Raw genomic sequence first — 27187 nt, forward strand, 5'->3', positions numbered from 1 at the left:
ATGACATACTAATTGCTAGATTAATACAAATATTGATGAAAAGGAATTTTATTCAAAAAATTCGAAATTATAAATAAAATAAAAATTCGACAACTAATATTCAAAAGAATCAAATACAGCTAGATTAAAACTCAGCATTGTTATAAAAAAAACTATTGAGATTAATTATTCACAACCATTTGAAACTAGATTTAACCATAATTACTAAAGCTTATTAGAAAGTTTATTAGACTTAAACGTTCTTCTAATCTTGCCTGAACTCAAATCATGCCTTAATGCCTAATTTACGAAAATTAATTTAAATTCATGCCTTAGCTAAATTTAGCTACTTGTTCATGATTAACCTACTGTTGATAATCTTGAAACCTTCATAACTAGTGAATTAACCCGTTTTGCCAAACCGATTCATTAAAGACTAACTTATGTTATTTTTTCTTATTTCAATTATTATTCAGTAATACATGAAATAGCTTAAATACAATCAATAAAAGGAACAAAAAAATGAAATTAAAACTTCAAAATTTCATTCTTCATATGTATTCATGCTTCCACATTATTAGCTTGTAATAGCTATTACAGTCGTATACCTGGTATTGGAAACAAAAGAAAATGAAGATGAGAATCAGCAGCAGTAATAACAATACAGCACAGCAACAACAGTCTAGCAACAGTAACAACCCAGGAACAGAGTTTGCAAACCGGTGGAGTAGTAATCCCAAAAAAAGCTTCAAGCTTCGATGAAACAACAACAATTAATGTTGATTTCAAACTATGAAAGAAAGTAGAAGATTTTTTTTCCAGTTTTTGTTCTCTCCTTTAGTTTTGAAATTTCTCCAATTTTTATCTCTTCTCTCTCTGTTATGTATTCTTCTCCCTTTTTATTCTGTCCTCCTCTCTTTTTTATTTTGTCCCCTTAAAATCTGATCCCGTTTCTCTATTTATTTTTCATCCCAAACCCTTTAATCGATTAATAAAACAACCACCTTCTCCTTACCAAACCCACTACTAGTTAAAAAATACAATTATTATTTATTTAAACAAACTTTTCTTGAGCCCCGCAATCCCACTATGTCTTGTTCCCCACTTTTGATTAAACAAATACATTATTCCCCACCATTATGTCTTGTCCCCCGTGCTTACATTAAACAAATACATTATTCCCCTCATTAGGTCTTGTCCCCCCATTATTGATTATTTTAATATTATCTTAATTTTAATGGAAAGAACACTCAAAATAAATAATTATTCAGAATTTTAGCTCCAAAAATACCCCTCTGCCCTTATTGAAATTATCATTATACCCCTGAACGTACTGCAAATTACCAAACTATCCCATCAGCTATAACCAATTCACCTAATTAATTTCACCCAAAATACAGCAAATATGACCAATTTTTAAACAAATTTTTAACAACAAATTCAAACTAAATGATGAACAACAAAGAAACAACTAAAATTATCTTGATTGAGCAATATTTTTAACAACAAACAAGCCTACTTTCAGATTCAACAACAACAAACATGTATATTCAGATTTCTAAATTCAATAATCATTTGAACTTAAAATTAAATCTAACAACATTACAACCAACAATTTATATATTAAAACTAAACAAGATTATGAAACAAACTGAAGAAATAATCAAAAATGATAAACAACAAACAAGAAGATCAAACTTATACTAATTTCGGATTCAAGAACAATCAAGCAAAGTATGGACATAAATGAAAAGTTTCAACAATAATAACAAGTAAGTTTTATTCAAATTCGAATTAAACTCGAATTAGGCTTAAACAAAACAAATAAACATATTCAAATCACTAAACTTCAAATAATCAATTGATCTTTTAAAATTAATTCCAACAAAATTATAACAAAGATACATTGAATTTTGAAAAAAAATTAACAACCAAAACATAGCTTCACATTAAATCACTGAATTAAAAACTAACTTCAAACAAAAATGAACACGAATTAAATCTATATTAAACAACAAACAACGGATTCAAGCGATTTAAACTAAATCTAATAATATTAAAATTAAACTAACAATTCCCTTTTTACAAAAATAAATAAAATTAACATGAAATAAACTGAAAAACAATTAATTAAATTTCCATTTGAATCTGAAAATTAAATCAACAAAACACATGAACAAACTAAAAAATTAATTCAACGATAAACATGAACAAAACAAGAATCGAACATTTATCGATTTTAGACCCGAGAATATCAAAACAAAAATACGGGCAAAAAATGAAACTCAAACCTACTAACCGGATCGAAGCGACGACGAAGAAGATAGTTGTTTGGCGTCGTTTGAAGACGACGCAACGACGATGATGAAAACAAGAACGCAGCAGCAACGACGAAGTTGGAAGAAGCAGAAGATGAAGTTGTGGTCGTTCATGGTTGGTTTGATGGCGATGAAGAAAATGAAGATCGAAACAGTGGGGTTATGGGTGATGATGGTCGTGACGATGAAGGAGCTGGAGGTCGACTGGGCAGTGTCGACGATGGGTTGTTCGACTGAAGGAGACGACGACAAAGTAGCAGGAGGAGCAGCAAACGCAACAGTGGCGGAGCAGCAGTAGTGACGCAGCAGCGGCAGCACGGAGGAGAAGAAAACAGTAGCAGCACGAGCTGAAGAAGCAGACAACACAGCAGCAGCAACACAGAGGAGCTGGAAGGAGGGGTCGTTCATGGCGAGGTTCTGTTCGAAGCTAGAGCTTGGAGGGGGCGTTCATGGCTTGGGATGTGTGATGAAGAAGATGAGGAGGGGGAAGCCATGGTCGTTTGGACGAAGCTGCAAGGGGCAGCCATGAGAGGTGGGTAGTTTTGAGAGAAAGAGGAGAAGAAGAAGAAGAAGAGGGGGGGGGGTAGCTTTAGCATTTTTAGGGTTTTTCTTGTTTTTTTTTTGTTTTATGAAAAAATGAAAGAAAAAGGGGGTTTGGGTCTTTTGGGTTATGGACTGGGTCGACCCAGTTTGAAATGGACTAGGTCGTTTGGGAAGATTGGGTATTTTTTGGGCTTGTGGCTTGAATTTGAAGAAGAGACCCAATTCCGATTTTCTTTATATTTTTTGCTCTATTTTTTTCTACTTCCTAATTAATAAAACTAAAATTCTAAATTAAGTTATAAACTAAATTAACTTATAAAATACTACTTAATTCCAAATAACTATTATTGCATATTTAAATAGCAATTAACGATAAAATTGCACAATTTAGACGTTAAATGCTAAAATGCTGCGTACATTATTATTTTTATGATTTTCTCATTTTTGTAAAACAAACTTAATTACTCCTAATTGTAGAATTAAATCCTAAATGCAAATGTGACATATTTTTTTATTTTTTATTAGTTTTAACAAATAAACACGCACATACAGAAATACAAATAATTATCAAAAATGCCACAAAAATTCTAAAATTGCACACGAAAGAAAATTGTTTTATTTTGGATTTTTTGGGAGTAATGCTCATATAGGGCAAAAATCACGTGCTTACATACTCCCCTGAAGAAAACCTTATTTCAAATATTTGAGTTTCCGCATTCAAATCTTGTATACCATATTCTCAAAAATTGATGTTGGTAAAGACAATCTGTTGGATTGTCACTTGAACTAATTTGATGCACATCAATGTCACAATTTTCCTGAAGATCGTGTATGTAGAATAATTCTGGTGAAATGTTCTTCGTTCTATCTCTTTTTATAAATCCTCCCTTTAATAGTGCTATGCATGAAACATTGTCTCCGTATAATATTGTGGGCCTTTTATCACATTCCAACCCACATGTTTCTCGAATGAATCACTGATCTCAATCATATGCAGTCCCTGTTTGCCGGTTTAAAATCGAGCTTTATGGGTATCGGATAAATAACCTGCATCTGCATTACCAATACGATCTGCACCATTTTTGTTAGCATTAGCAAGATAAATAAGTGCACCATCTACACCGAGATAGAGTATTTCAGGACCAAGTAGCTCCTCATCCTCTTCTAGAGGTTGGAACGGATCCTTATTCACTTCAAGTGATTGAATATTCATTGGTGTACTTAATGGGTATACTTTGTCCATGTAAAAGTATTTTTAAGACCCTCTTGGAGCTCTTCCGGAGTTCCAATAAGATTTATGTCACCAACATAAACAGCAAGTGTAACAAATTTTGATGACATTTTCTTTATAAAAATACATGGACAAATAACATAATTTATGTAACTTTCTTTCAGCAAATATTTACTGAGGCGATTATACCACACGCGCACAGATTGCTTTAAACCGTACAAAGATCTTTATAATTTGATCGAGTACATTTCTCAAGACTTTGAATTATATGCTTCGGGCATTTTCAATCCTTCAAGGATCTTCATATAGATTTAGCCAAATAAGTCATATAGGTTAAGACTTGTATCTAAATGGTATGACATCTTCAAGTGTCTGGACTGCTAGTCCGATCCTCACAATCTTTTACAATATTGTGCACTATATTGTATTAAATATATCGTCGACGATCATTTTGTGTCAGTTCCGAAGCGACATAACTTGTGGAGATCTCATCACTTTCTTTATTTTCAGGTACCTGAACTTTTTCGGGAGTTTCATGAAATGTTATGTCGTGGGCTCTTCTAGAGCTTATTTCCTCCTCATTATGATCATTTTGATCATTAGCTCCTACTATTTTTCAAGGATTGTTACCTTTGGAACCGATTGGTCTACCACGCTTCATGCGTACAGTAAACTCTATCCTTCAGGGACTTTAATTTTAATAGGAGCATTTGCAGCTGAAATATGATATTTAATTTTGGATCAGCAAATGCTTCTGGCATTCGACTTGAATTATCTTCTAAGTGAGGATCATGATAATTCGATTCATATAGCATATTTTTCAACTGTTTATTCCATCCCCCAAATGTTAGAAAAACTAACATATATCCCCAATCATCTTTGGGAAACATATCTTTGTGTATTATGGTAGAGAAATTAATCATATACCACGCAACAAAAGATAGTAAAAATATTTGGTTTCTGATCCTAAACCAATTGTGAAGGGAGGACTTATCATATATTGTTGATCTGATGCATACAAGTGCTGCTATATGCAATTTAGAAAATCTTAGACCAACACATGAAGCTTTGTTCTCATAAGCAATGGTTTAGCCATTAATAGGAGGTATTCAATGCTAAACCAGCTTGGATATAAACCAGCATTATCAAGATGAACTGTCTTGATTTCATAATCTGAAAATTATGCTCTTAATCGAGAAAAGCAATTCCAAATGCCAAACTGCAGGTTGACAATAATTACACATGTAACCATCTCATATATGCACCTATAAGTGGTTCACATGATAGGTGAACGGGCCCATATTCACCTTTTATATATTTCAGAATCAGGGGTCTTAGTCCCAACTTTAGCTGGTATAATCAATTCATTATGAGAACAAGCAACACATGAGAATTCCTGAAGAATCTTCTAGTTCTTTAGTATATGCTTATCTGAATTCTCAAATAGCTCATTTAAAAATGGCAAATGAAAACTTCAAGTTTATCATGTCATGTGCTATCTCTTAGTAAACTTCTGGTTTACTATGGCATAAACTTTTGCTTTAGTAAACTTCTGGTTTACTGTGATACATGGTATAGTACAAATTAAAGAATAAGGTGGGTAACTTCTCACATACATATTATTTTACCCCCTATGATTGTGGAAACATGAAGATTATCAATCTTCCAATCATTTGTAGTCTCAATATGATAGCCATTTGTATTAGTAAACTTCAGGTTTACTACAACATATGTTTTGACCATAATCATATAATATGAATGACATATTTGTATATAAGCTCTTCGAGAGCCTTCATTTATTATCCACAATCTAATATTTATCTGGCACTACTGGTGTCATGTATTCTTTAGGCAAACATTTAGCTCTTCAGGAGTTGTTGATACATTTTGTACTATCAAATATTGCTCAGACACTGCTGGTGTCATGAGAGAAAATCACAATCAAATAAACAATGTAAAACAATTGTTTAAGCACACGAAAACTCCTCTTCATAATATTTTTCCACTTCAGGAGGCAATTTCAATTGTGTTACTTCTTCAGGAGCAAATTTAAAATACGAAATATTGAGTATATATTCTCTCAATTATATTAACTCTTCTGGAGGTGAATTGTAATGTATTCACATCAAGAGCGCGTTCATATTTACCCGACTTATTAGTATTGTCACATTCACTTCAGGGAATGGATTAATATTATCAAAAGTTCTCATCCTTCAGGAAATCGAACATAATTATCTGAATGCGCATTAATCACATCAAATTGTGATGCCTCAACTTCTTTTAAAATATTTACTACTTCAGGAGCAAATCGAGGCGTGCATTTAATATAGAGAATATTTATGTAGCTTATCTTCAATTGTAACCATAGAAAGCCTAAATTATCACTTCTGGTGATCATAGGCATATACCACTTCTGGTAGTTAACAAAATATAATTACAATGAGATATACGAAATATAACCACTTCTTGTGGTTGTATATTTCTTGCAAACTCTGCTAGAGTTTAAGTTGATCTAATAATGTTATCCATATTCTTCAAAATGACATAAACAAGATATATTATAGTAAACATCATTATCAAATCATAATTTTTCTTTATGTACAACAATTACATAACCATACTATCTATTACAAACAACAAAAATTAAAATATTTACATTTCTATAGATTCACCACCGATTACATGACTTGTTTCTCCTTCTGGGAGTGCAAGGTAATCAGTTACATCCAAATGCATGAAGTCTAAATTATCTTCAGAAATAAAATTTGCTTCAGTATATTTCTCTGTCTTCTTTAGGGAGGCTTGATAAAGCTCAACCAGGTGCTTTGGCGTACGACAGGTACGTGATCAGTGCCCTTTTTCTCCACATCTATAGCATGCATTTTCTGCATTTGGTGCTTGCACCGCTTCATGCTTTTGTTCCTTCCTTTTCCACTACTGGTGGTGAGAAGTGTTCTTTGGTGCATTATTATTACCATGATTAGAGTTTCTTTCCCGACCACGACCATGACCACGACTGGGGCCACGACCTTTTCCATGTTTAGCCTGGTGGAAGTTCGTCTCATTCACTTCAGGGAATGGACAAAAACCAGTAGGTCAGCTTTCATGATTTTTCATTAATAGCCAATTATGTTACTCGACTATAAGAAGATATGAGATAAGTTCAGAATACTTTTTAAATCCCATCTCTCGATATTGCTGCTGCAGAAGCATATTCGAGGCATGAAAAGTGGTGAAAGTTTTCTCCAACATATCATGATCAATAATATTATCACCACATAACTTCAATTGGGAAATAATTCTGAACATAGCAAAATTATACTCATTGATAGATTTAAAATCTTGTAGCCTTAGATGAGTCCAATCATATCGTGCCTGTGGAAGAACGGCCATCTTCAGGTGGTCATATCTATCTTTCAAATTATTCCACAGTATGACTAGATCTTTAACAGTAAGATATTCCATTTTCAGGCCCTCATCAAGGTGAGACGTAGAAATATCATTGCTTTGGCCCGGTCTTGGTTTGATGCCTGATTTTTGTCCTTGATGGTGTCTGCCAGACCCATCGCATCAAAATGAATTTCAGCATCAAGCATCCAAGACATGTAGCTTTTGCCCGATATGTCTATGGCTACAAATTCAAGTTTAGAAAGATTTGACATTATCTAGGAAAAGAAAGTTCTTACCTCAGATACTTTCAAAATATTTGCTCGAGATGGCAGAGTCTCGTGCTGATAACGTGTTATAAAATAAAGACTATAAAGTAAAGATAAGTATAGAGAGAAACTGATATATTATTCGAATTCAAACTGATGTACATAATGAACTGAAATCTCTTCTATTTATAGAAGAAAGGAAGCTGCTGTGTAAGCTGCTACTATACCAGATATGGATAATCTTCTACTGAGAGCAATGTTTATCCATAACGGAGTACTGAAAGGATAAGCTTATTATACCCGATATGGATAATCTTCTACCGGGGGTAATGTTTATCCATAACTGGGTACTGAAAGGATAAGCTTATTATATCCGGTATGGATAATCTTCTACCGGGGATAATATTTATCCATAACTGGGTACGGAAAGGATAAGCTTATTATACCCGGTATGGATAATCTTCTACCGGGGGTAATGTTTATCCATAACTGGGTACAGAAAGGATAAGCTTATTATACCCGGTATGAATAATCTTCTATCGGGGGTAATATTTATCCATAACCGGGTATCGAAGTGCTTCTTGAGGAAGCTTATTTCCAATAGAGTACTTAAATAGATAAACATATTTACGGTGGAGTCCCATATGGATAAGCTTCTTCAAGAAGCTTATTTACGACGGAGTACTAAATGAACATCCATAATATAATATATTTATAACAATTATATGTAATTTATATAATCAATGCACAAAAAAATAAACTCATAAAAAAGACAATACCACGCAAAAAAAGGAAACGAGTGAAAAGAAAAAAAACAAAATTTGGAAACTACATCGAAGTAAAGGAACTTGACGGTGGACTTTCAATAAATTTGTGAAACCAAGTGTCAACCAAAATGCTACACCCATTAAAAAAATATGATTCCAATTGAGAATTTAGTTAAAAAAAAATAGTGGGAATTTACTGTAACAAGTTCAAAATCTACTTTGATTCAAGAAAGTGGATCTAAATAATCAGTACTATAGTAAAATTAAATACCCATTTTAGCGTGCGTCTTATCAATGTGAAAAAACCCAGTTATACCCATTATAGTATTAGTATAGTAGATCCATTTTCTTCTGTAGATCTCAGTGTCAATTGCCTTCAGCTAAAGAAAAAACCCAAAAAAAAGGAAAAAAATGGCACGGCAATCTGGGACATGCTTAAGATGTTGTTTAGTAATTTTTGCTGTAGTTTCAGCTCTTTGTGTATCTGGTCCTGCTATTTATTGGAAATTTAAGAAGGGTTTAAGGTTAAAAGCTGCTCAATCTTGTTTGCCTTGTAAATGTGATTGTTCTCCTCCACTTTCACTTCTTGAAGTTGCTCCTGGTATGTGATTTTCAGCTTTTTTTTTAGATCCAAGATCCTATTTTTATGCATTATTTATTTAAAGATCTTATTTTTATTAATTTTTATTTGGTTTCCTTTTCTGGGTTTTCTTTATTTGATTCATTATTTTGCTTGGTGTTAGTTCTGTTGTAAGTTTTGAGGCTCAAGTTTGAGGATCTTGTCTTTGGTGTATTTCTCATGTTGAGGTTGGCTTGTGAGTTATGAATTTAAGTTATATGTACTGACAATGTAAAGATTTTTTTAAAAAGTAAATTTTAACATGTGATAGCTAGTTTACCTGTAATTACCTAATAAGTGATCTGAGTGTGTGAATATGTTTTACACTGCCGGTGCCTAAAACTTAAACTCTTTGTTATAATGTTTCGATTGAGGGGAGATATTTGGTTGCTTGTTAAAGATTTATTAGGTATCTTCTTAATTATCCTGTTCACTGTTTTCTTTTGATGCAAACAAACTGTTCTTTGGTTGCAAGTTTAACACATTGGTTCCTGGTAAGGTAGGATGCCGGTGAGAAGCAGATTGTAGAATTGTTAGTGGATTTGGTTGGCCTTATGACCCTTCTGGTCTATCTCTTTTGTTGCACTGATTGTGTTCAAATATGTGATTTTTGGTTATGTGAGAGCGAGTAAATAAAAAAAGGTCTAAGGAATTGATCCTGTCTTCAGTATCGGGTTTGGTCAATGTAATCCTTTAAGCTAGGATCGGATGCAGGTTAAAAAATGAAGGTGCATGATGGGGTTTATTCTGCTTTTGCATTTGGGTTAAACCCAGAAAAGCAAAACAGATGAATGAATGCTTTCATTAACAACTTGTTCCCCTCACACCTTATCGAAAACTTCTTCGCCTCGCAAAATGTAGGGATGAAGGTCTTGCCTCTAACAAAATCAGACATTATTTAGATAACATAAATGGCTAATCTAATGATTATTGCTCGAGCTTAGTAAAGATTGAGGTCAGATCAGATGTAGTAGAAGCTTAAGTGAAGCTTTGATTGACAGGCTCTGATACCATGTAGGAGAGTAAGTACCAATTTAGCAATGAAGGGAATGTCGCACAGGATATTCTCTATTCAGATCTGCACCAAGATACAATCCGGAAATCCGACCACGGATTCTTAAGATTGGATGGGGTATCTTCCAGTATGAGTGCATCTTGGTAGACCTGATCAGGAATTCATAATCTTAATTTTCTTGTTTAATATCTGCAGATGTGTTGTGAACGATGTTGGCCAAGAGGCTAAGATGGAGGCAAGTTTGAGAAATCGTAAAAGTATGTATAGATCCGGATAAGAGCATATGGAGTGTGATTTGTGTAATGGGGACGAGAGATCAAGGGTTGTGTAAAGAATAGAGCTAATAGAACAACCATAGCCTATCCTCTCTCTCACATAAAGTAACAACAACAACAACATACCCAATATATTCCCACATGTAGGGTTTGGGAGGGTAGTGTGTACGCAAACCTTGCCCCTATTATTTATTTCCTGCCCATCACACTCCACACTCCACATTCTCCTTCCTGGGTCTCATACATTCTAATTTCCCAAACTTCCCCTCCATCTTAGCTCTTGGTCAATATTGTTCCCAACAAACCGACAAACCAATAATGTCATGACTTTACACTAAAGATTCTCTAAATCATGTATCGCTGGGATTTAGATTGCAAGGGATATTTGCATACTTTCTTGTCTGTATCGCGTCGCAATGTTCTTTTATGCCCTAACTGAGGCTGGAGACCCTAAACGACATTTATGTAGAGAAGACATTATTATAAAGTTGTTGGAGCCTTTTCTACTGCGTTTGTCCTTTCATATTCTTGTATGTTGCAAATGCGATTACTGATGCTTCTGAAACTTAGGTGTACCAAGGAATGTTGTTAATTTTTTCCCTAAAGATCTCAGGCTCCAAGCTTATGATCCTAATAACAGTTAGCTGCTTAGCCTTCATTGAAAGGTTATGGCTTCTATAGCTGGTCAAGCTGTTAAGCTAAACTGTTTGTCAGGGCTGTTTGATCGCTGGTTTTGTATACTTTATCTCCTAAAATCCACCCCTTTGGTTTAAAAGAAGAAAAAAAAATGGCGAACGGGGAAATGAAAGAAATCCTAATGCTTGCGGTGTTTATTATTTTTCTTTTATCTGGTGAGATCCATCACAATGGAGAAATATTATCTGCTGTCTAATGATGTGACATTAGGATTTCATCAATGTCGCATGAGAAATAGAGTGGAAGTGCAGAAACGGAGAATGAATCTTTCTAATTGTTATGATCGTCAGTGATAGGATTATGCACTTGTTTTGATGTGTTACTTCACTCTGACCATCTTCTTGCTCCATGACGATCGCATTCCTCACTCGCTCTCTGTGCTACCTCTAAAAGAATGAAAGGATGGATCCTTCTGCTGACATATTTTGTAGTTAAGCTGGTTGCTTGGATTCCTCCTCCATTTTGAAGTTCACATTGTCTTGGAATATTCTACTGTTCATGTTTTTGCTCTTATATATTCTTTCTGAAAGTTTCTATACAATGTATTTGGTGAAGTTCTGTGGAACTTTGAGTACCAATTAAGCTAACATTATCCCGCTTTTGGTTTCCTTTTGTGCAGGCTTGGCAAACCTTACAATTACAGGTGAGTTACCCTTTCTTCTTCTCCTCAAGAAATCATGTTATTCTCTCATAGCCTGTTTGGCCAAGTTTTTTTTTGGGCCAAAAGTGTTTTTTTTTGGTCAAAAGCACTTTTGGTCAAAAATTGAGATGTTTGGCCAAGCTTTTGAAGGAAAAAAGTGCTTTTGAGGAGAAGCATAAACAGTTTTGGAGAAGTTGGAGAAGTAGAAAAAAGTAGCTTCTCTCCAAAAGCACTTTTCGGAGAAGCACTTTTGAGAAAAATACACTTAGAAGCAGTTTTCAAAAGCTTGGTCAAACAGTAATTACTGCGCAAAAGTGTTTTTTCAATTCATTAGCCAAACACAAACTACTTCTCACCAAAAACACTTTTTTTAAAAGTACTTTTGAGAAAAGCACTTCTCAAAATAAGCTGATTTTAGAAGCTTGGTCAAACAGGCTATTCATATGAAACATGTTCTTCCTTTAGTACAGTTATTTAGTGTCATATTTACCAAAAGGCTATTCTTTTGGCTTGTCAGTAACTCTGATATTGAAATACATATTACTGGAAATAGACGAAAATCAGTTAAGGATGTTATTTTTGAACGTTGTCTATAGTCAGAGAACAGTAACACTTTTTAGCATGACCGATGCTTATGCATGTCCCAGTGCATCCTGATGAATACAGAAAACAATATCTCTTACGGATAAGGCTCATTAGATGATAATGACAAACAATCCTAAATTGATTATCACCTTGTAAATGGTTACTTAATCTCCTAAATGATTGAATCAAATTTGGGCTTTTCCTTTGAAGTTCTGACTAGGTGCTATAATTTTTGGATCTAAAAGCAAGCTGTTTTGCTAAGTGAACACTGCCAGACTATAATCCATTCTAGAAAGGGTTAACGTGTTTGTAAAATTAAGCATTTTGTCCTTGGTTTTCAAGATACGAAGACACTGCCTATATCCTCTCCGCTGCAACTCGTTTGCATATTTTGGACCTTTAGATAAGGTTATGAACTATAGAATGTATAGTGCTTAAACCAGAAAGTCTCAGTAGTGGGAAAGAGAGGAAACTAGATGGAAAAAGCTTCTTTGGTTTAAGGAACATGCTCACAGATGCCATATGTAATTTACAAATTACAATGAAAGAAATGTGTTCCGGGCCAGTCGAGAAGTTTAGAGATCCACTTGTGATTTCCTTTTACCTAGTTCCTTCCATTTTACGAATGTATTGCTTATGTTCGTTACCTTTGCAAAAGATTGTTTATTGCCGAAACCATGACATGCTACATTGTAATGTTTCTTATTGGCATCAGACTGTGGCAAAGATGATCCGGATCTAAAGGAGGAGATGGAGAAACAGTTTGTGGATTTATTATCGGAAGAGCTGAAGCTGCAGGAAGCTGTCGACAAGGAGCATGTCCATCATATGAACATCACGTTCGTGGAGGCAAGAAGGTTAGCTTCTGAGTACCAAAAGGAGGCTGAGAAATGCATTGCTACCACGGAAACTTGTGAAGTCGGGCGAGAAAGAGCTGTCGTGTTGCTTGCCAAGGAAAAGAAGTTGACGTCCGTTTGGGAGCGTAGAGCACGCCAAGCTGGTTGGCAAGGAGAATAAAGATAAAAACAAGTGAATAAGTTTTATCTTTAACTGCAGTAGCTCAAATTTTGTTGTCCGCTGTTGTAGCTTATGTTAGTTCTATCTCTCTATGAGCTCAAAATTGCTCATATTTCTTTATCTATATGTGTATTTGCTTACTCTCCTGTATCTTTTGATCATATGAAATATATACTCTTCACATTATACTTCAGCATTGAATCCAGTTACAACCCTTTATTGATGTTATTATGAAGAAAGAACCAACGACCCAGTAAAATTCCACTAGTGGGGTCTGGGGATTATGAAGAAAGAAAAAAAAATGTTATTATGCACTTTTAGCCATTTACAAGAATTCTTGGTCAAAGTGCATCCAAGATTGTGGCTTAGTGGTCATTGAAATAGGTGAGAACCATGAGGTTTCAGGTTCAAATTCAGCGGAGACAAAAAAATACTAGGTGATTTCTTTTTATCTATCCAAGTTTCGGTGGACAGAGTTACCTTGTACCTGTTGCTGGTGGGAGATGACATGTATCTCGTGGAATTAATCGAGGTGCACACAAGTTGGTCCGGACAACACGATTATTAAAAAAAAAATTGTTGGTCAAAGTGAAGTTAATCCCGTGAATAATGAAGTGGGAGGAGAATTATGAGGTTTTCGAAGCAAATTTCTTTCCATTTTCCTAAGTTGTATTTGTGAAGTGCGAGGTAGTAGACACTAAGTGGAATTGTCGGTGAAATAGTCAAGTTGCATGCGAGTTACCGTCCTTAAAAAAGTTGGCTTTAAATATTGCATATTGCACTTAGATGATCAATAGTATTTTTTCAAATTGTATTACGGAATTTAACTCAAATTTGTATTTGAGCAAGTTACAATTTAACCTCAAAAAATTGTATGGAGGGAATTCTATATCCTCTCAAATGAAAACTATGTCTACTTATATATTAACACCCTAAAGCACAAACTGGTAACATTTTAATATTTTTGTTTCTTTTTGTATTACCTCTTGGAGTCCAATTATTACAAAACATTTCTTTCTGGAAAATATAAGCACTGATTGTAAATTTTTTAAAAGAGAATACATTAATATTATGATGTTATTTTCCTTCACGTTGTAATATTATATTTCATAAGAAAGGAGCACATTTAAGGGTTGAGAAGACATATTTAGAAAAGAACTTGTCCATAATTTTTTCAAAGCAAAAATACACCTTGACATTAATTTTTTTTTTTTTTTTTTAAAAAAGATGAGAGTAGTTAATCCCACATCGGCAAATACAAACTTAGAATGAGCAAATGCTGGTGAATAAAAGTTGGGCTGGGCTGACAGAAAAACATACTTACCTGGACGGGGTCAATGGGCGATCAACAAGACCCATGGCCTAGGCTAGTGACCTCCATTGCACTTTGGAGGGGTGCTAGCCTAAGGTCGGCCCAAGTGGCCGAGCCTACGTCATAATTTGTGGTAGTGGGGGCCTGCGTTCGCGCGGCCCCTACCCGATCCTAAGTCCAAACGTTTGGGCCTCCTGCCCTATTTCAACTTGACAGCGGCCCAAGTGAAAATTGTCTTCCTCCAGTCCTTCTTGTCTGGAAAATTGTGTCTTTTATGTAAAAGGTTGATATGAAAAATTATACTCATTATATTTTATGTGAATTTATTTCATTGGGTGCAGTGATTTATCAGGTAAATTGTTTAATAGACAATTGGGTCACACTAAAAAGGAAATAGGTTCACATAAATTGAAGAATATACTTTTATATAGATAAAACAAAATTGAAACGGAGGGAGTACGGTTTCGGTTTATACAGTTAAAAATAATTTTTTATGTATTATTTTTATGTATATATACTACTATGTATTGACCCATCTTAACTGACTTATGTATTTATTTAGTTAAATTTTGATACTTTTGATGAAAATCATAGCTTTGCTGTTGCAGCTTCCACTTACTATGAGATCTTGCGCCAAAGCTATTTATGATGTTTCTTGGCTTTGATTATTTTATCACTAGCTAGCCTTTTTAATTTGAGATATGGATTTTACTATGCTCCAACTAAAGCTACTTTCGTAAGGTGAAACAGATAATTAGTTGTGAATTGATCTAAACCCTTATTATAGCATGTCAAATTTAGTCCCACAATAGTTCTTGTTAGCTGTAATAGCTCATTTATGTTATTAATTCAATACATGTAAACGTTATTTTGGTGATACTTGTATTGTTAAAAACCATGTGTATGTTATTGCAAATGTTAGGTTTTACCAAAGGATGTGGTGCAGTGGATGAGACTGCTCTTTCCTTAACTAGAGAACTCGGGATCGAGTCCTGGGTATGGAAAAACCCTACGTGGCGGGAATTCAAATATAATTGGGGCTCCAATGCAGATACCGAACATCGGACGGGGAAAAACAAAAAAAAAAGAGGATGAAATATCTTATCTAATGTAAACAATGCTAAAGCAAAAAAAAAAAAAAATTGTTAGGTTTTTGGGTAATTACCTCTGGTATATCTCCATTTGTTTATGTTTGCTAGTATTTATTAAGGTTTAGAAAATTGACAAGGTTTAATTTCGGCCAATTGGTAGAACGTAACTTACCAGCATCTGCGGTCGTTCATACACCATTTATCACATACAGTAAAACCTCTCTATAACATACTTATTAGTTCCGAATGTTTTTGATTATTATAGCTAAGTACCGTTACATATAACATATATAGCGAATTTTTTTATTATGTGTCTCATATAACTGATACTAGTTGTGTGAGATATCTTTTTTATCTCACAGTTTTGTGGACCTAGAAGTGTAAGATTGGAGTCCACAAATTTGTGAGATAAAAAAGAGCCTCACAGTCTCACACACAACTAATATCTGTTGTGTGAGACACACAATAAAACTTCTCCATATACTACTATTATAACATAAACATAATTGATTCCATAAAAAATTTGACTTTATAGTTAATAGTAGTTATATAACAATACGGTAATAGAGATACCTGACCGTATATGTATTCTCTCTTTATTTTTAAACCGCTATGGTTAAATTACTTGGCTTGGTATAAATATGGGGAGTAAAAAATTTACCATGGTAGAACAGAATTTCAGATCATAACTTTTTTCCTTTCCCTTGCAGGCAAGGAGAAGGCGGGCGCATATATGAAAACATAAAATTCTCCGGCCTACAGATATACCACATCGAAAGCTAACAAAACCGAGAAAGGAGAGAAATAATATAAAAGCCGAAGGCCGTGCACAAAATAAAGCATACCTTTCTCGGCCTTTTGGCTAAGATCAAGTGTAGTATCTGTTCTTATCAGTTTAATATCTGATATGTGGGTCATCGACTCACACGATATTAACTCTATTTTTTAAGGGCAAAGTCCATTAAGGTAGCTTGCTATCTGGGCTCTCAAGCGTTGCTCATGTGTTGCACTACTACAAGGGCCAGGCGCACCCCATCAAATTTAGTCTAAATTTCTTAACGGGCCTTGCTTTACATTGCTTAATTAGTATATATTTTAGCACTTAAATTATACGATATACAAAAATGTTACTGACTCAACTAAGAAAGATTCTTGCTTTAGGATATGGACGTATTTATAGTGTTTCTCGCCAAGGAAAAGAATTGACCTCCTTTGATAGCTCAAATTTTGTCGTCCAATGACCTTCGTTTTGTCTCAACCTCACAAGCTAGTTATGAGGATCGGATTGCCATATAATGGCTTGTGTTAAGTTCAAAATTGCTCATATTTTGTTATCTATATGTGTATTTATTTTATTACTTACTCTCCTGTACCCTATCATGATCGTATGAAATATACTGGCATTATAATTCTACGATCCGCATTTCTGATTAGTAATTCTTTATTTGAAAGTTTGAACTTCAGAATTTTATTAGTGCCATTGTGCACTTTTCTAGTCTTATGGTTTCTTTTTGTATTACCTTTTGGAGTCCAGCTACTACAAGATATAAGCACTGATTGTAATTTTATAGAGAATACAATAAACATTATGATGTTATTTTTCTTCACGTTGTAATATTATATTTCATAAAAAGGGAACACATTTAAGGGTTGAGAAGACATACTTAGAAAAAGATCTTTTAAATGAGAAAGAGAGTGTTTTCTCTTTCTTCATTAGTTGATTAATCCCACATCGGCCAATACAAATAGAGAATGAACAAATGCTGTAGAATAAAATATGAGCTGGTCTGACAAGATAACATACTTACCTGGACGGGGTCAATGGGCGATCAAAAAGACCCATGGCCTAGGCTAGTGACCTCCATTGCACTTTGGAGGGGTGCTAGCCTAAGGTCGACCCAAGTGGTCGAGCCTACGTCATAATTTGTGGTAGCGGGGGCCTGCGTTCGCGCAGCCCCTATCCAATGCTCATTCCAAACTTTTGTAGTGTCTAGGCCCTATCTCAGTTTATTGGCCGCCCAAGTGAGATGTGATACTCCATTTTGTTGAATCCAAATTGTTGTCTAATGTGATCTTGTACGTGAAATTGTTTTCATTTAAAACATTATTTTTTGGTACAATAAATTTCTTTATGCATAGCTTGATGTGATTCCTTATATTGTATTGAATGGTATTTTGAGAAATACCATTGTTCATGCATATTTGAAGCAAAAAAACTACTACTACCATTTAGTTTTCACCCTTTTTAAAAACTAAAGCAGGAAACCTTAGTCTTTCGAATATTAAGTTAAACACTTATGTTCACCATTAGAACAACTTTTCTACTTTTACAACGTAATTGTAAGGTTATACAAACACTAGTCATTCCAGACCCTACTTGTGAAATTACATTGAGTTTGTTATTGTTATTATACTTATGTTTCCTAGAAATTTTGAAAGCAAAGTAATTTAAAATATATGAATCGATTTTAGCATCAATAAAAGTAATTTAAAACTTTTTTTATATCGTGAAAACAAAATACTCATTTGTTGAAATAAAAAAAAAATCTCTATCTATAACATGAATAGAAAGTACTATTAATAATATTTCTATTTAGGGTGGGGATGGGGTGTGGGGGTGGGTGGAGTTGGGGTGATGGGGTGGGTGGAGTTGGGGTGTGGGGGTGAGTTGGTGGGAAAAATGAGTTCACGAGAAAATATTTTTTCAAAACATTTAAGCTAACCATATATGAAAAATTTGGAAAATTCCTTGGTACCAAACACACCCTATGTTTGGTTTAAGCCACTCCTTTATAGTTTCACATTATTTGGTATAACTGAGGCATTCAGATCATGACTTTTTTCTTTTTGGCTGAAATTTCTCTTGTCCATTAAAATAGATGTGAAAATTATAAGTTTTGAATAAGGAGAGAAGAATTCTTGAGTTTAGGGTCTATCGGAAACAATCTTTCTACCGAAATGTAGTCATCCTTTGATGGTTAAAACTTATAAGACCAATCTCTAGTTTTCTTCGAATGGACAACCATCCATTATATTTTCAATGTACTTAGATACATTCGACATATTTGATTATTCAAAAAATACGAACTTCTTCCGAAAGTTAATATGCTCAGACAAATTTTCAAAGAACAGAAAACATCACACAAAAAATCGCCCTAGAAGATAGGAAATTTAGCATTAAAAAGTCTAATATAGACATTTAAATTTAATAAAGGAAATTTGGCTAGAATCTTTCTTCCTTAATTGATTAATCCCACATCGGCCAATACAAAAAGAGAATGAATAAATGATGAACAATAAAACTTGGCTTGGGCCGACAAGATAACATACTTACCTGGACGGGGTCAATGAGCGATCAATAAGACCCATGGCCTAGGCTAGTGACTTTCATTGCACTTTGGAAGGGTGCTAGCCTAAGGTCGGCCCAAGTGGTCGAGCCTATGTCATAATTTGTGGTAGTGGGGGCCTGCGTTCGCGCGGCCCTACCCAATTCTCAGTCCAAACTTTTGGGCCTATGGCCCAGTTTTAGCTTTGAAGTTGGCCCAAGCGAACACTATTTTCCTCTAGTCACCACTGAAATCTCAGTGGAGCGTCATTGTACAAATGTATGTCCTTTGTAATTTAGAGATTTGGATCTTGCAATTACATCCAATACAATGTGATAAATAAAATTTATTTAAAATTATGCCTTTTTCGAATGAAAGTTTTCCTAAAATTTTTAGATTGTCATTTTTTTAGGAGATTTTTTCCTATCTATACCATATATGAAATTTTATTACCAAAAATGTTCACAATTTGTTAAATACCCGCCCAGTCCACACTTTTGCTACAATTTATATGCCAATCCATAATTAGGAAGATTCTGCCATTTAAAACGCGCTAAAAAGAAGGCACGAAATCTGCGTTTGATTCTTTCCACATTAAATTCGAATTTTGAAACGGAAAGAGATCTCATTGCTGCGTAATTCTCTCATTTACTACAATTCTAAAACAACGCACGCTTCATAAGCTCCAGTAGTCAAATTGCTTTTACAAATTCTACAATGCAATACAAATTGTAGAATTCAAAATTGTTTTCATCGACCTTAGTACTCAAATTGTCGAACCTATATCTGTTCTTCATCTTTTTTCTCTCAACTACACGAAATCATGTCAAAAATCCCAATAATGCTAAAATTGAATGGAAATTGGGATCACTATGACAGATTTAGAGATTTTGAAGTTGATGTCATTGTGGTAGATGAGAATGCAAGCTACAGAATTCTGATTTCTACAATTGCAGAACAACTATCGATTGATACATCGTAAGAGATTTCAATATGGAATTGGCAATCACCAACGATAGCACAAGTGCAAGTATGTTTAATTCGATATTGCAGAGAGTTATTGTGTTAGTGTGTTATCTACAATATTACAACATTTATCTACAAATTAACTATATTAAACAATGTACTGAAGCTCATAAAGCAATGTTGTTTTCAAAATTATCTACATAGTTACTACATTTATCTCTATGTTGCTGCAGGTTCGTCTGGATCCCTAAACTTACTTGAATTTCCATCCTCACCAGCTATAGAGGAATATCAAAGTGAAATAATAACTGAATCTACGCAAACATATATTGAAGAAGGACAAGTTTATCAGGACAAGCAAACTGTAGCTGCTGCAATAGAGATTTTTTCTGTGATGCACAAGTTCCAGTTCAGAGTAAAAAGATTTAGTCATAGAAGGTATGGATTTATTTGTGGAGAATATATCAGTAAAAGCAGTGTTTTAGTGAAGATATGTGGTTTTTATAAATTGTAGTTTAATTGTAGTTGAACTGTAGTTAATTGTAGTTTTTAACGAATTTGTGTTAAAACAGTATTTTTTGTTGTTTCTACATCTATAGCCTGTATTAAATATTGTATTTTTTTGTAGCTACTAGCTTATATGCGTCGCTGAAAACTGTAAATGGCACTTCAAGCCAACGTCAATTAATGATTCGGCAATGTTCAAGATAAGGAGTTTCAGCCGACAACACACATGCTCCTTATTGGACGAAACATTCATACAACGTAAACGTACTGCAGCTGTAGTTGGTAGCATGGTCGTTCCAAAGTGTTGTGATCCTAAGACTGTTTACACACCAAAGGACATACAAACTAACATGTTATCCGAACATGGACTGAACGTAAGCTACATGCAAGCATGGAGACCAAGGAAAAGGCTTTACAGTTTTTGAGAGGGAATCCGTCTGACTCCTACAACAAATTACCCAAATATTTTTATATTCTTGAGGAGACTTATTCAGGTTCTGTTGTTAAATTGGAGAAGGCAGCAGATGATTGCTTCTTATACGCATTTGTTGCTCTTTATACATCAATAAGTGGTTGGCAACATTGTAGGCCAGTAGTAGTGGTTGATGGGACATTCTTAAAGTCAGCCTACAGGGGGATTATGCTTACAACAAGCACCATGGATGCAGCAGGTAAATAATATAATAATTTTGTAGTTATTTTGTAGGCAGTCTATAAAAGACACATGTTCTTTATCAGAAGGACAAACAAAAAATTCCAACAGATAAAGAATGCACAACCTCACTGCATCCTCATCGTTTGCCCAAGCTTTATTTGTGACTACATTTTTCAAATGCCACTTTTCAACCCTTTGTTTGTTCGAAAAATAGGTAGTCATTAAATGGCTAACATAAGTGGAAGTGTAACCATAGTCTGAAAACTTATTCACACAATTTAGACCAGTAATCAACCCAAATTCTCTCAAGGAAAAATTCAATTTTTCACCCTTCAATAGTACTGAAAAATATGAGTCAGTAGACTTTGACAATTCATACTTCATCAGAAGATGAATTGCTTGGTTTTGCATATTGATTGTGGGGAGACCAAATAAGTAACCAAAACAAGTTTTTTGGAAAAACTTTAAAGCACTTGGTGAGAGTAAAACTTTTATTTGGCTAGGTATGCTCGGATCACACAAACTGTGGAATCTAAGCACACCATAATCAACATTTTGTTGTGCAAAGTAATGACCATTCTGCAGAAAATAAAAAATTATTGAACATTAGTAGTTAGCATAAAAAAGAAGTTGTAATCTACATATAACTACATGATAACTACAAAATATAACTAAAAGAAGAACAGCCTACCCACACCTATAACTACAAAATAATACAGGACATCTACACATGTAAACATTATCTCAAAACAATAAGGAAGAAAAGGGTAACCACAGCTCTATAACTACAAAAATATAACAATTAGTTCAAGTAACTCACAAAATATAGATTAATTGTAGTTAGTATGAAGGTAAATGTAGCAGCATACAAAAGTGAAAAATATACCTTATCTACAATTTATCCAGCATACTACAAAACAACTACAAAATGACTACATTTATGCACTGTCTAAAAATCACTATTACAATTAACCTACAAAATTGAGACAAACAATCTACAAAATTTGGACAATTTCACATTTTACCAAAAAATACTTGAACAACAGATTTTTACAACAAAAATTACACTAAAAAATTGTAAAGAAAAACAATTAGTGTTTACCTTTACCAAAATCTTTTTGTGAACCAATTTTGGTACTTTTTTGGAGGGTTTCTTCTTTTTCGGTTTTGATGAAGAAGGAGAGACCTTGGGCTTTTTCACAGATGGAATTTTAGGGGAATGTTCAACAAAATCATCATCTACACACAACTCTTTGCCCTTTCGTTTGAGTTGTTTCTCGACTGGTTTATCACCTCCACCAGCATCAACATCGTCCAAATGCATGTCTCGATTTTGCATTTTTGGGTGGTGATTTTGGTGTTAAAACACCCAAATCAAAGGATGAGATATCAGCTAATGTAGCTTTTGAAGCTTTTTTTTTGGAGTGCTGATTTTTTTCATGATTTGGGACTTGAAAAAACAGATACAACTATGACATGTGATTTTGTGAAATTAACTGGAAAAGAAAATCGTGGGTAACTGATGTTAAAGGTGGGTGAGGTACGAATATGGTGGAATTAACTGAAGGTAAAACGTGGGGGGTGTGGGGGGATGGGAGGAGAGAGAGGCGGGTAAACAAAAATGGGAGAATATACGCTCCTAAATTAACGCCTAATATAAATGAAGCATTAATTATACCCTTAATTTGAATTGTGGTATATAAATGGTAATTTGGTATGCTGGAATATAATTAATACAATCCTTAAACATTGAGGGTAATAAGGTTTCATATATGGTATATGAAGGTAAAAATTCCTTTTTTTAGCAAGAGTCGTTCTTGGTATGTTTTTATACAATTGAGTAGAGGTGTTCAAACCAAACCGAAAACCACACCAAATTGAAAAACCAAATCAAACCGATTTAAAAACTCGACTATGTTTGGTTTGACTTGGTTTGATATTGAGTAAAAAAATCCGAACCAAACCGACACATAAATATATAAATTTTATTTATATTTTTAAGACTTTATAGTGAATTTTCTTTAGAAAATGTAGAAATATTTGGGATCCTCTAATGTATTAACCTTGAAAACGTAAATTAACGAAAAACTATTGTTAGACGACTAAGAAAATAACTATCATGTGTTACTAGAAAAATTCTCCCATTAGAATATTTTAATAGATCATTCGTTTGTCAATTTTTTTTCCATATTTATTAAACATATATTCACTTATCAAAGCTTTATCTATAATTTTAACAAAGTAAGATTGAATTAATATTCATGTAACAAAAAAAACCCAAAAACCCCGACAAAATCGAACCAATCCACACCGATATAGTTGGTTTGGTTTGGTTTTGATAAAATTCGAACCAACTCGGTCCATGTACACCCCTATAATTAAGCATTTGAATTTGTCTATTTGTTTAACTATAGCCAGAAGTATTAACGGAATGACGATAGGAATAGGCGCATCATGACATCGTAAAATGTCTCACCCGAATAAATTAGTTGGTACTAAAAATGTTAGAAAAAGTGTGCGAGAGGAGGTTCGTCCAATAAGCCGTTTGGGCTAGAGAATTTTGGAAATTTCTAGATGACTTTTGTTTCGTTAAAGTCTTTTCCAAATGTTTCTTTAATTATTTTCTTTTGGCGTAAAACCTTTTCTCAAAAGTTATTGCCTTTTTCCAAAACTTTATGCTACTCTTTAGAGTTTAAAATAAGTAATTTTTTTAGTTGTTTTTATACATATTAAGAAATTCATCTTCTAACATTAATTAACAATGAAATTAATCATATTAACCTTTACTATCTCTTTACATAAATACTCCTAATATACACTCCAGTAGTATTTACTCCAAAGGCAATGTAAAAAAAAAATAATTAATTCATTTTTAAAATATGAAAAAATTACTTATTTTGGACCACAAAAAAAAATAAAAAAAATCACTTATTTTGGACCGGACCGGAGGGAGTAGCTACAAAATAATTCCTCCATAACTTAGGACATAACTATCCTTTGTCATTGCTCTCAAGTCTCAACCTCTTACAAGAAAATATGTCTCTGATTTCTGCTCCTATTACACCTTTAATCTGTGTATCTACTACTACTAGTAGTATTCTGATACACCAATAATCCCATAGCTAATCCCTCTTCCCATCTGAGATTATTAACAAACAATCATGTATAAAACCAGAAGTTTGATTAAATTAAGCCACTCATTTATAGTTTGGAGTTCACATTATTTGCTGAGTAATGTTAATGGCCGCATTTTGAGGAGTCCATTCCTTTCAAGACCATATTCACAAACAAAAACACCTATTCAAATACAGTCAAAACCCCACTTAGAATCTACAGCAAGACAGTCCATTTTTAGCTCCAATAAAATGATTATGACTTTAGGCCGTCAAGGCAAAGTTAAAGAAGCTCGGCAATTGTTTGACGAAATGCCTCAAAGAGATGTTGTTTCTTATGCTTCAATGATTACTGTTTATTTAAAACATAAGGATCTTCCTAATGCTGAGACGTTGTTTTATTCAATGTCTGAGAGAAATGTAGTGTCTGATTCTGCTATGGTTCATGCTTATGCTAAAGTTGGAAGATTCGATGAGGCTCGGAGAATCTTCGAACGAATGCCGGATAGAAATGTTTATGCGTGGACCAGTTTGATTTCCGGGTATTTTCAGAACCGTAGAGTGGATGAAGCTCGAAAACTGCTTCAAGAAATGCCAGAGAAAAATGTGGTTACTTGGACTGCAGCAATGGTGGGCTATGCTCAAAATGGTTTGATTAATGAGGCACAACGTATTTTTGATCAGATTCCTGAGAAAAATGTTATTGTTTGGACGGCGATGATCAGGGCTTATGTTAAAGATAGTCAGGTGGATCAAGCTCTTGAGCTCTTCTATAAGATGCCTGAACGTAATTTATATTCTTGGAATGTTATGATTCAAGGTTGTTTAAATGACAAGAGAGTGGACAAAGCTTTGGAACTATTTAATTCGATGCCATGGAAAAATGCAGTTTCCTGGACAACTATCGTTACTGGTCTTGCACGAAATGGGTTGTTAGAAATGGCAAGAGAGTACTTTGATCAAATGCCAAACAGGGATCCTGCTGCGTGGAATGCTATGATAACAGCCTACGTTGATGAAGGCCTAGCGGCTAAGGCCGATGAACTTTTTGATTCGATGCCTCATAAAGATACTGTAAGTTGGAATGTAATGATTGGCGGGTATGCAAAAAGTGGCCTTGAGGGTGAAGCCTTGAAGTGTTTCATTAGCATGCTCCGATCAGGCTTAAGGCCGAATCAGACTACTCTCACCAGTGTAGTGACCTCATGTGGGGGGATCCTGGAGTTATTGCAAGCTCATGTTCTTGTTTTACTGCTAGGATTTGACCAAGACACTTCGCTTAATAATGCTCTCGTCACCATGTACTCTAGATGTGGAGATATAAACTCCTCATTAATCACTTTTGAGAATCTCATAGTAAAGGATGTTGTTTCATGGACTGCAATAATACTGGCATATGCTAATCATGGTCTTGGAAACCAAGCACTACAAGCCTTCGCGCAAATGCTAAGGTTCGGTAACAAGCCAGACAAGATCACTTTTGTGGGACTTTTGTCAGCTTGTAGTCATGCCGGTCTTGTTAAGAAAGGTCAAAAGTTTTTCGAGTCTATGAGGTATGCCTATGGTTTAAAACCGAGGGCTGAACATTATTGTTGCCTTGTCGATATTTTAGGTCGTGGTAAGTTAGTTGATGAGGCTATGCGGGTGGTGCAACAGATGCCTCCGGAGGAATGTGATGGTGCGGTTTTAGGGGCTTTACTTGGCGCTTGCAAGTTGCACGGAGATGTTGGAGTAGCGAATCAGATCTGCGATGAAATAGTAGAGCGTGAACCAGGTAACTCAGGAGCTTATGTATTAATGGCAAATGCTTATGCTGCTTCTGGGAGATGGGGTGATTTTGCGCAAGTAAGGAAGAAAATGAAGGAGAGGAATGTGAAAAAAGTACCTGGTATGAGTGAAATAGAAGTCAATGGAAAAAATCACATATTTTTTGTGGGAGACAAGTCTCACCCTGAGAAGGAGGAGATTTACATGCTGCTTAAAGAAAACTTATTGCCTCTAATGCAAGAGATGATATAGAGAAATCAAAGAGATGCATTGGAAACTTGGGATTGAAGAATATGATTTGAACCACTTGTTCATGTAAGTTCTGAAGAAAGGTGACCGGGTCGGTTATATTAACGTAACAAGTCATGTACTGTGGGATTAATCAACCACCAAATCATGAAGAAAAAATGTGAGAAGATGCGCTTACCAGCCTTATTTCATGGTCCAAGAATCAATGTAGAAGTGTCATGTACAGGATAATTTGAGAAATTAAATGTCAAGGACATGATGCTGAAAACTCGAATTGAAATATAGAAAAAGATATAGTATGAATCTTTCTTATTATTGTCACCATACGTGCTACAATTCAAGTAGCTCATCTAGCTGTTATAGTCCCTTTCTAGGTTAGGCATCAACTTTAGAATATATCATACTTTTTTGTTAGCTATTTCCATTCTCTCTCAGTTCTTTTCTAGTTAGAAAGCTGAAACTTGTTAAGAGTATTTCCAGAAATCCTATCCACCATGTACTCTTTGTCCTCAACAGCACTTCGTATGCCTCAATTTCATATGAAAATTGGGTTATCATGCACCTATGACAGGATATGATGTTAGAATGATATCTGAATCCACCTTTACAACTCCAGTGCAGAAAGTTGAATTTGCTTGATGGTCTGTGACTCGGTGCGATATCTCTTCAACAACAACAATAGCAAACGCAGTGGAATCCCACAGGTGGGGTTTGGGGAGGGTAATGTGTACGTAGACTTTATCTCTACCTTATGAAGGTGGAGAGGCTATGTGCGATATCTCTGCATATGCCAGTATTCTGATGTAAAGAAAAGGCTATCCCAGTTTTAAATAAACTTATTTTAAGGAACATGTCGCTGA

The 27187-nt window shown here is 34.5% G+C and overlaps 2 protein-coding genes and 4 non-coding genes across 6 annotated transcripts; all 6 read left to right on the forward strand.

Annotated features, from left to right (window-relative positions):
• Window positions 1–8570: 8570 nt before the first annotated feature.
• On the forward strand, window positions 8571–13534 carry LOC104224470 (uncharacterized). Its single transcript, XM_009776139.2, has 3 exons — window positions 8571–9095; window positions 11719–11742; window positions 13040–13534. Exons 1-3 carry the CDS (start codon window positions 8906–8908, stop codon window positions 13339–13341), a joined length of 516 nt encoding a protein of 171 aa, XP_009774441.1. The 5' UTR covers window positions 8571–8905; the 3' UTR covers window positions 13342–13534.
• Window positions 13535–14657: 1123 nt separating this feature from the next.
• On the forward strand, window positions 14658–14818 carry LOC138882460 (U1 spliceosomal RNA). Its single transcript, XR_011404063.1, has one exon. It is a non-coding gene; the product is annotated as a U1 spliceosomal RNA (small nuclear RNA).
• A 1767-nt stretch (window positions 14819–16585) lies between these two features.
• LOC138882528 (U2 spliceosomal RNA) lies at window positions 16586–16780 on the forward strand. Its single transcript, XR_011404124.1, has one exon. It is a non-coding gene; the product is annotated as a U2 spliceosomal RNA (small nuclear RNA).
• A 764-nt stretch (window positions 16781–17544) lies between these two features.
• On the forward strand, window positions 17545–17705 carry LOC138882449 (U1 spliceosomal RNA). Its single transcript, XR_011404052.1, has one exon. It is a non-coding gene; the product is annotated as a U1 spliceosomal RNA (small nuclear RNA).
• A 1365-nt stretch (window positions 17706–19070) lies between these two features.
• On the forward strand, window positions 19071–19230 carry LOC138882505 (U1 spliceosomal RNA). The gene has a single exon (XR_011404102.1). It is a non-coding gene; the product is annotated as a U1 spliceosomal RNA (small nuclear RNA).
• Window positions 19231–24210: 4980 nt separating this feature from the next.
• LOC104242378 (pentatricopeptide repeat-containing protein At4g02750-like) lies at window positions 24211–27049 on the forward strand. Its single transcript, XM_009797424.2, has one exon. It carries the CDS (start codon window positions 24360–24362, stop codon window positions 26328–26330), a length of 1971 nt encoding a protein of 656 aa, XP_009795726.2. The 5' UTR covers window positions 24211–24359; the 3' UTR covers window positions 26331–27049.
• Window positions 27050–27187: the final 138 nt, after the last annotated feature.

Source organism: Nicotiana sylvestris, chromosome 11 (genome assembly GCF_000393655.2).
Source record: "Nicotiana sylvestris chromosome 11, ASM39365v2, whole genome shotgun sequence".
Taxonomy (NCBI): Eukaryota; Viridiplantae; Streptophyta; class Magnoliopsida; order Solanales; family Solanaceae; genus Nicotiana; species Nicotiana sylvestris.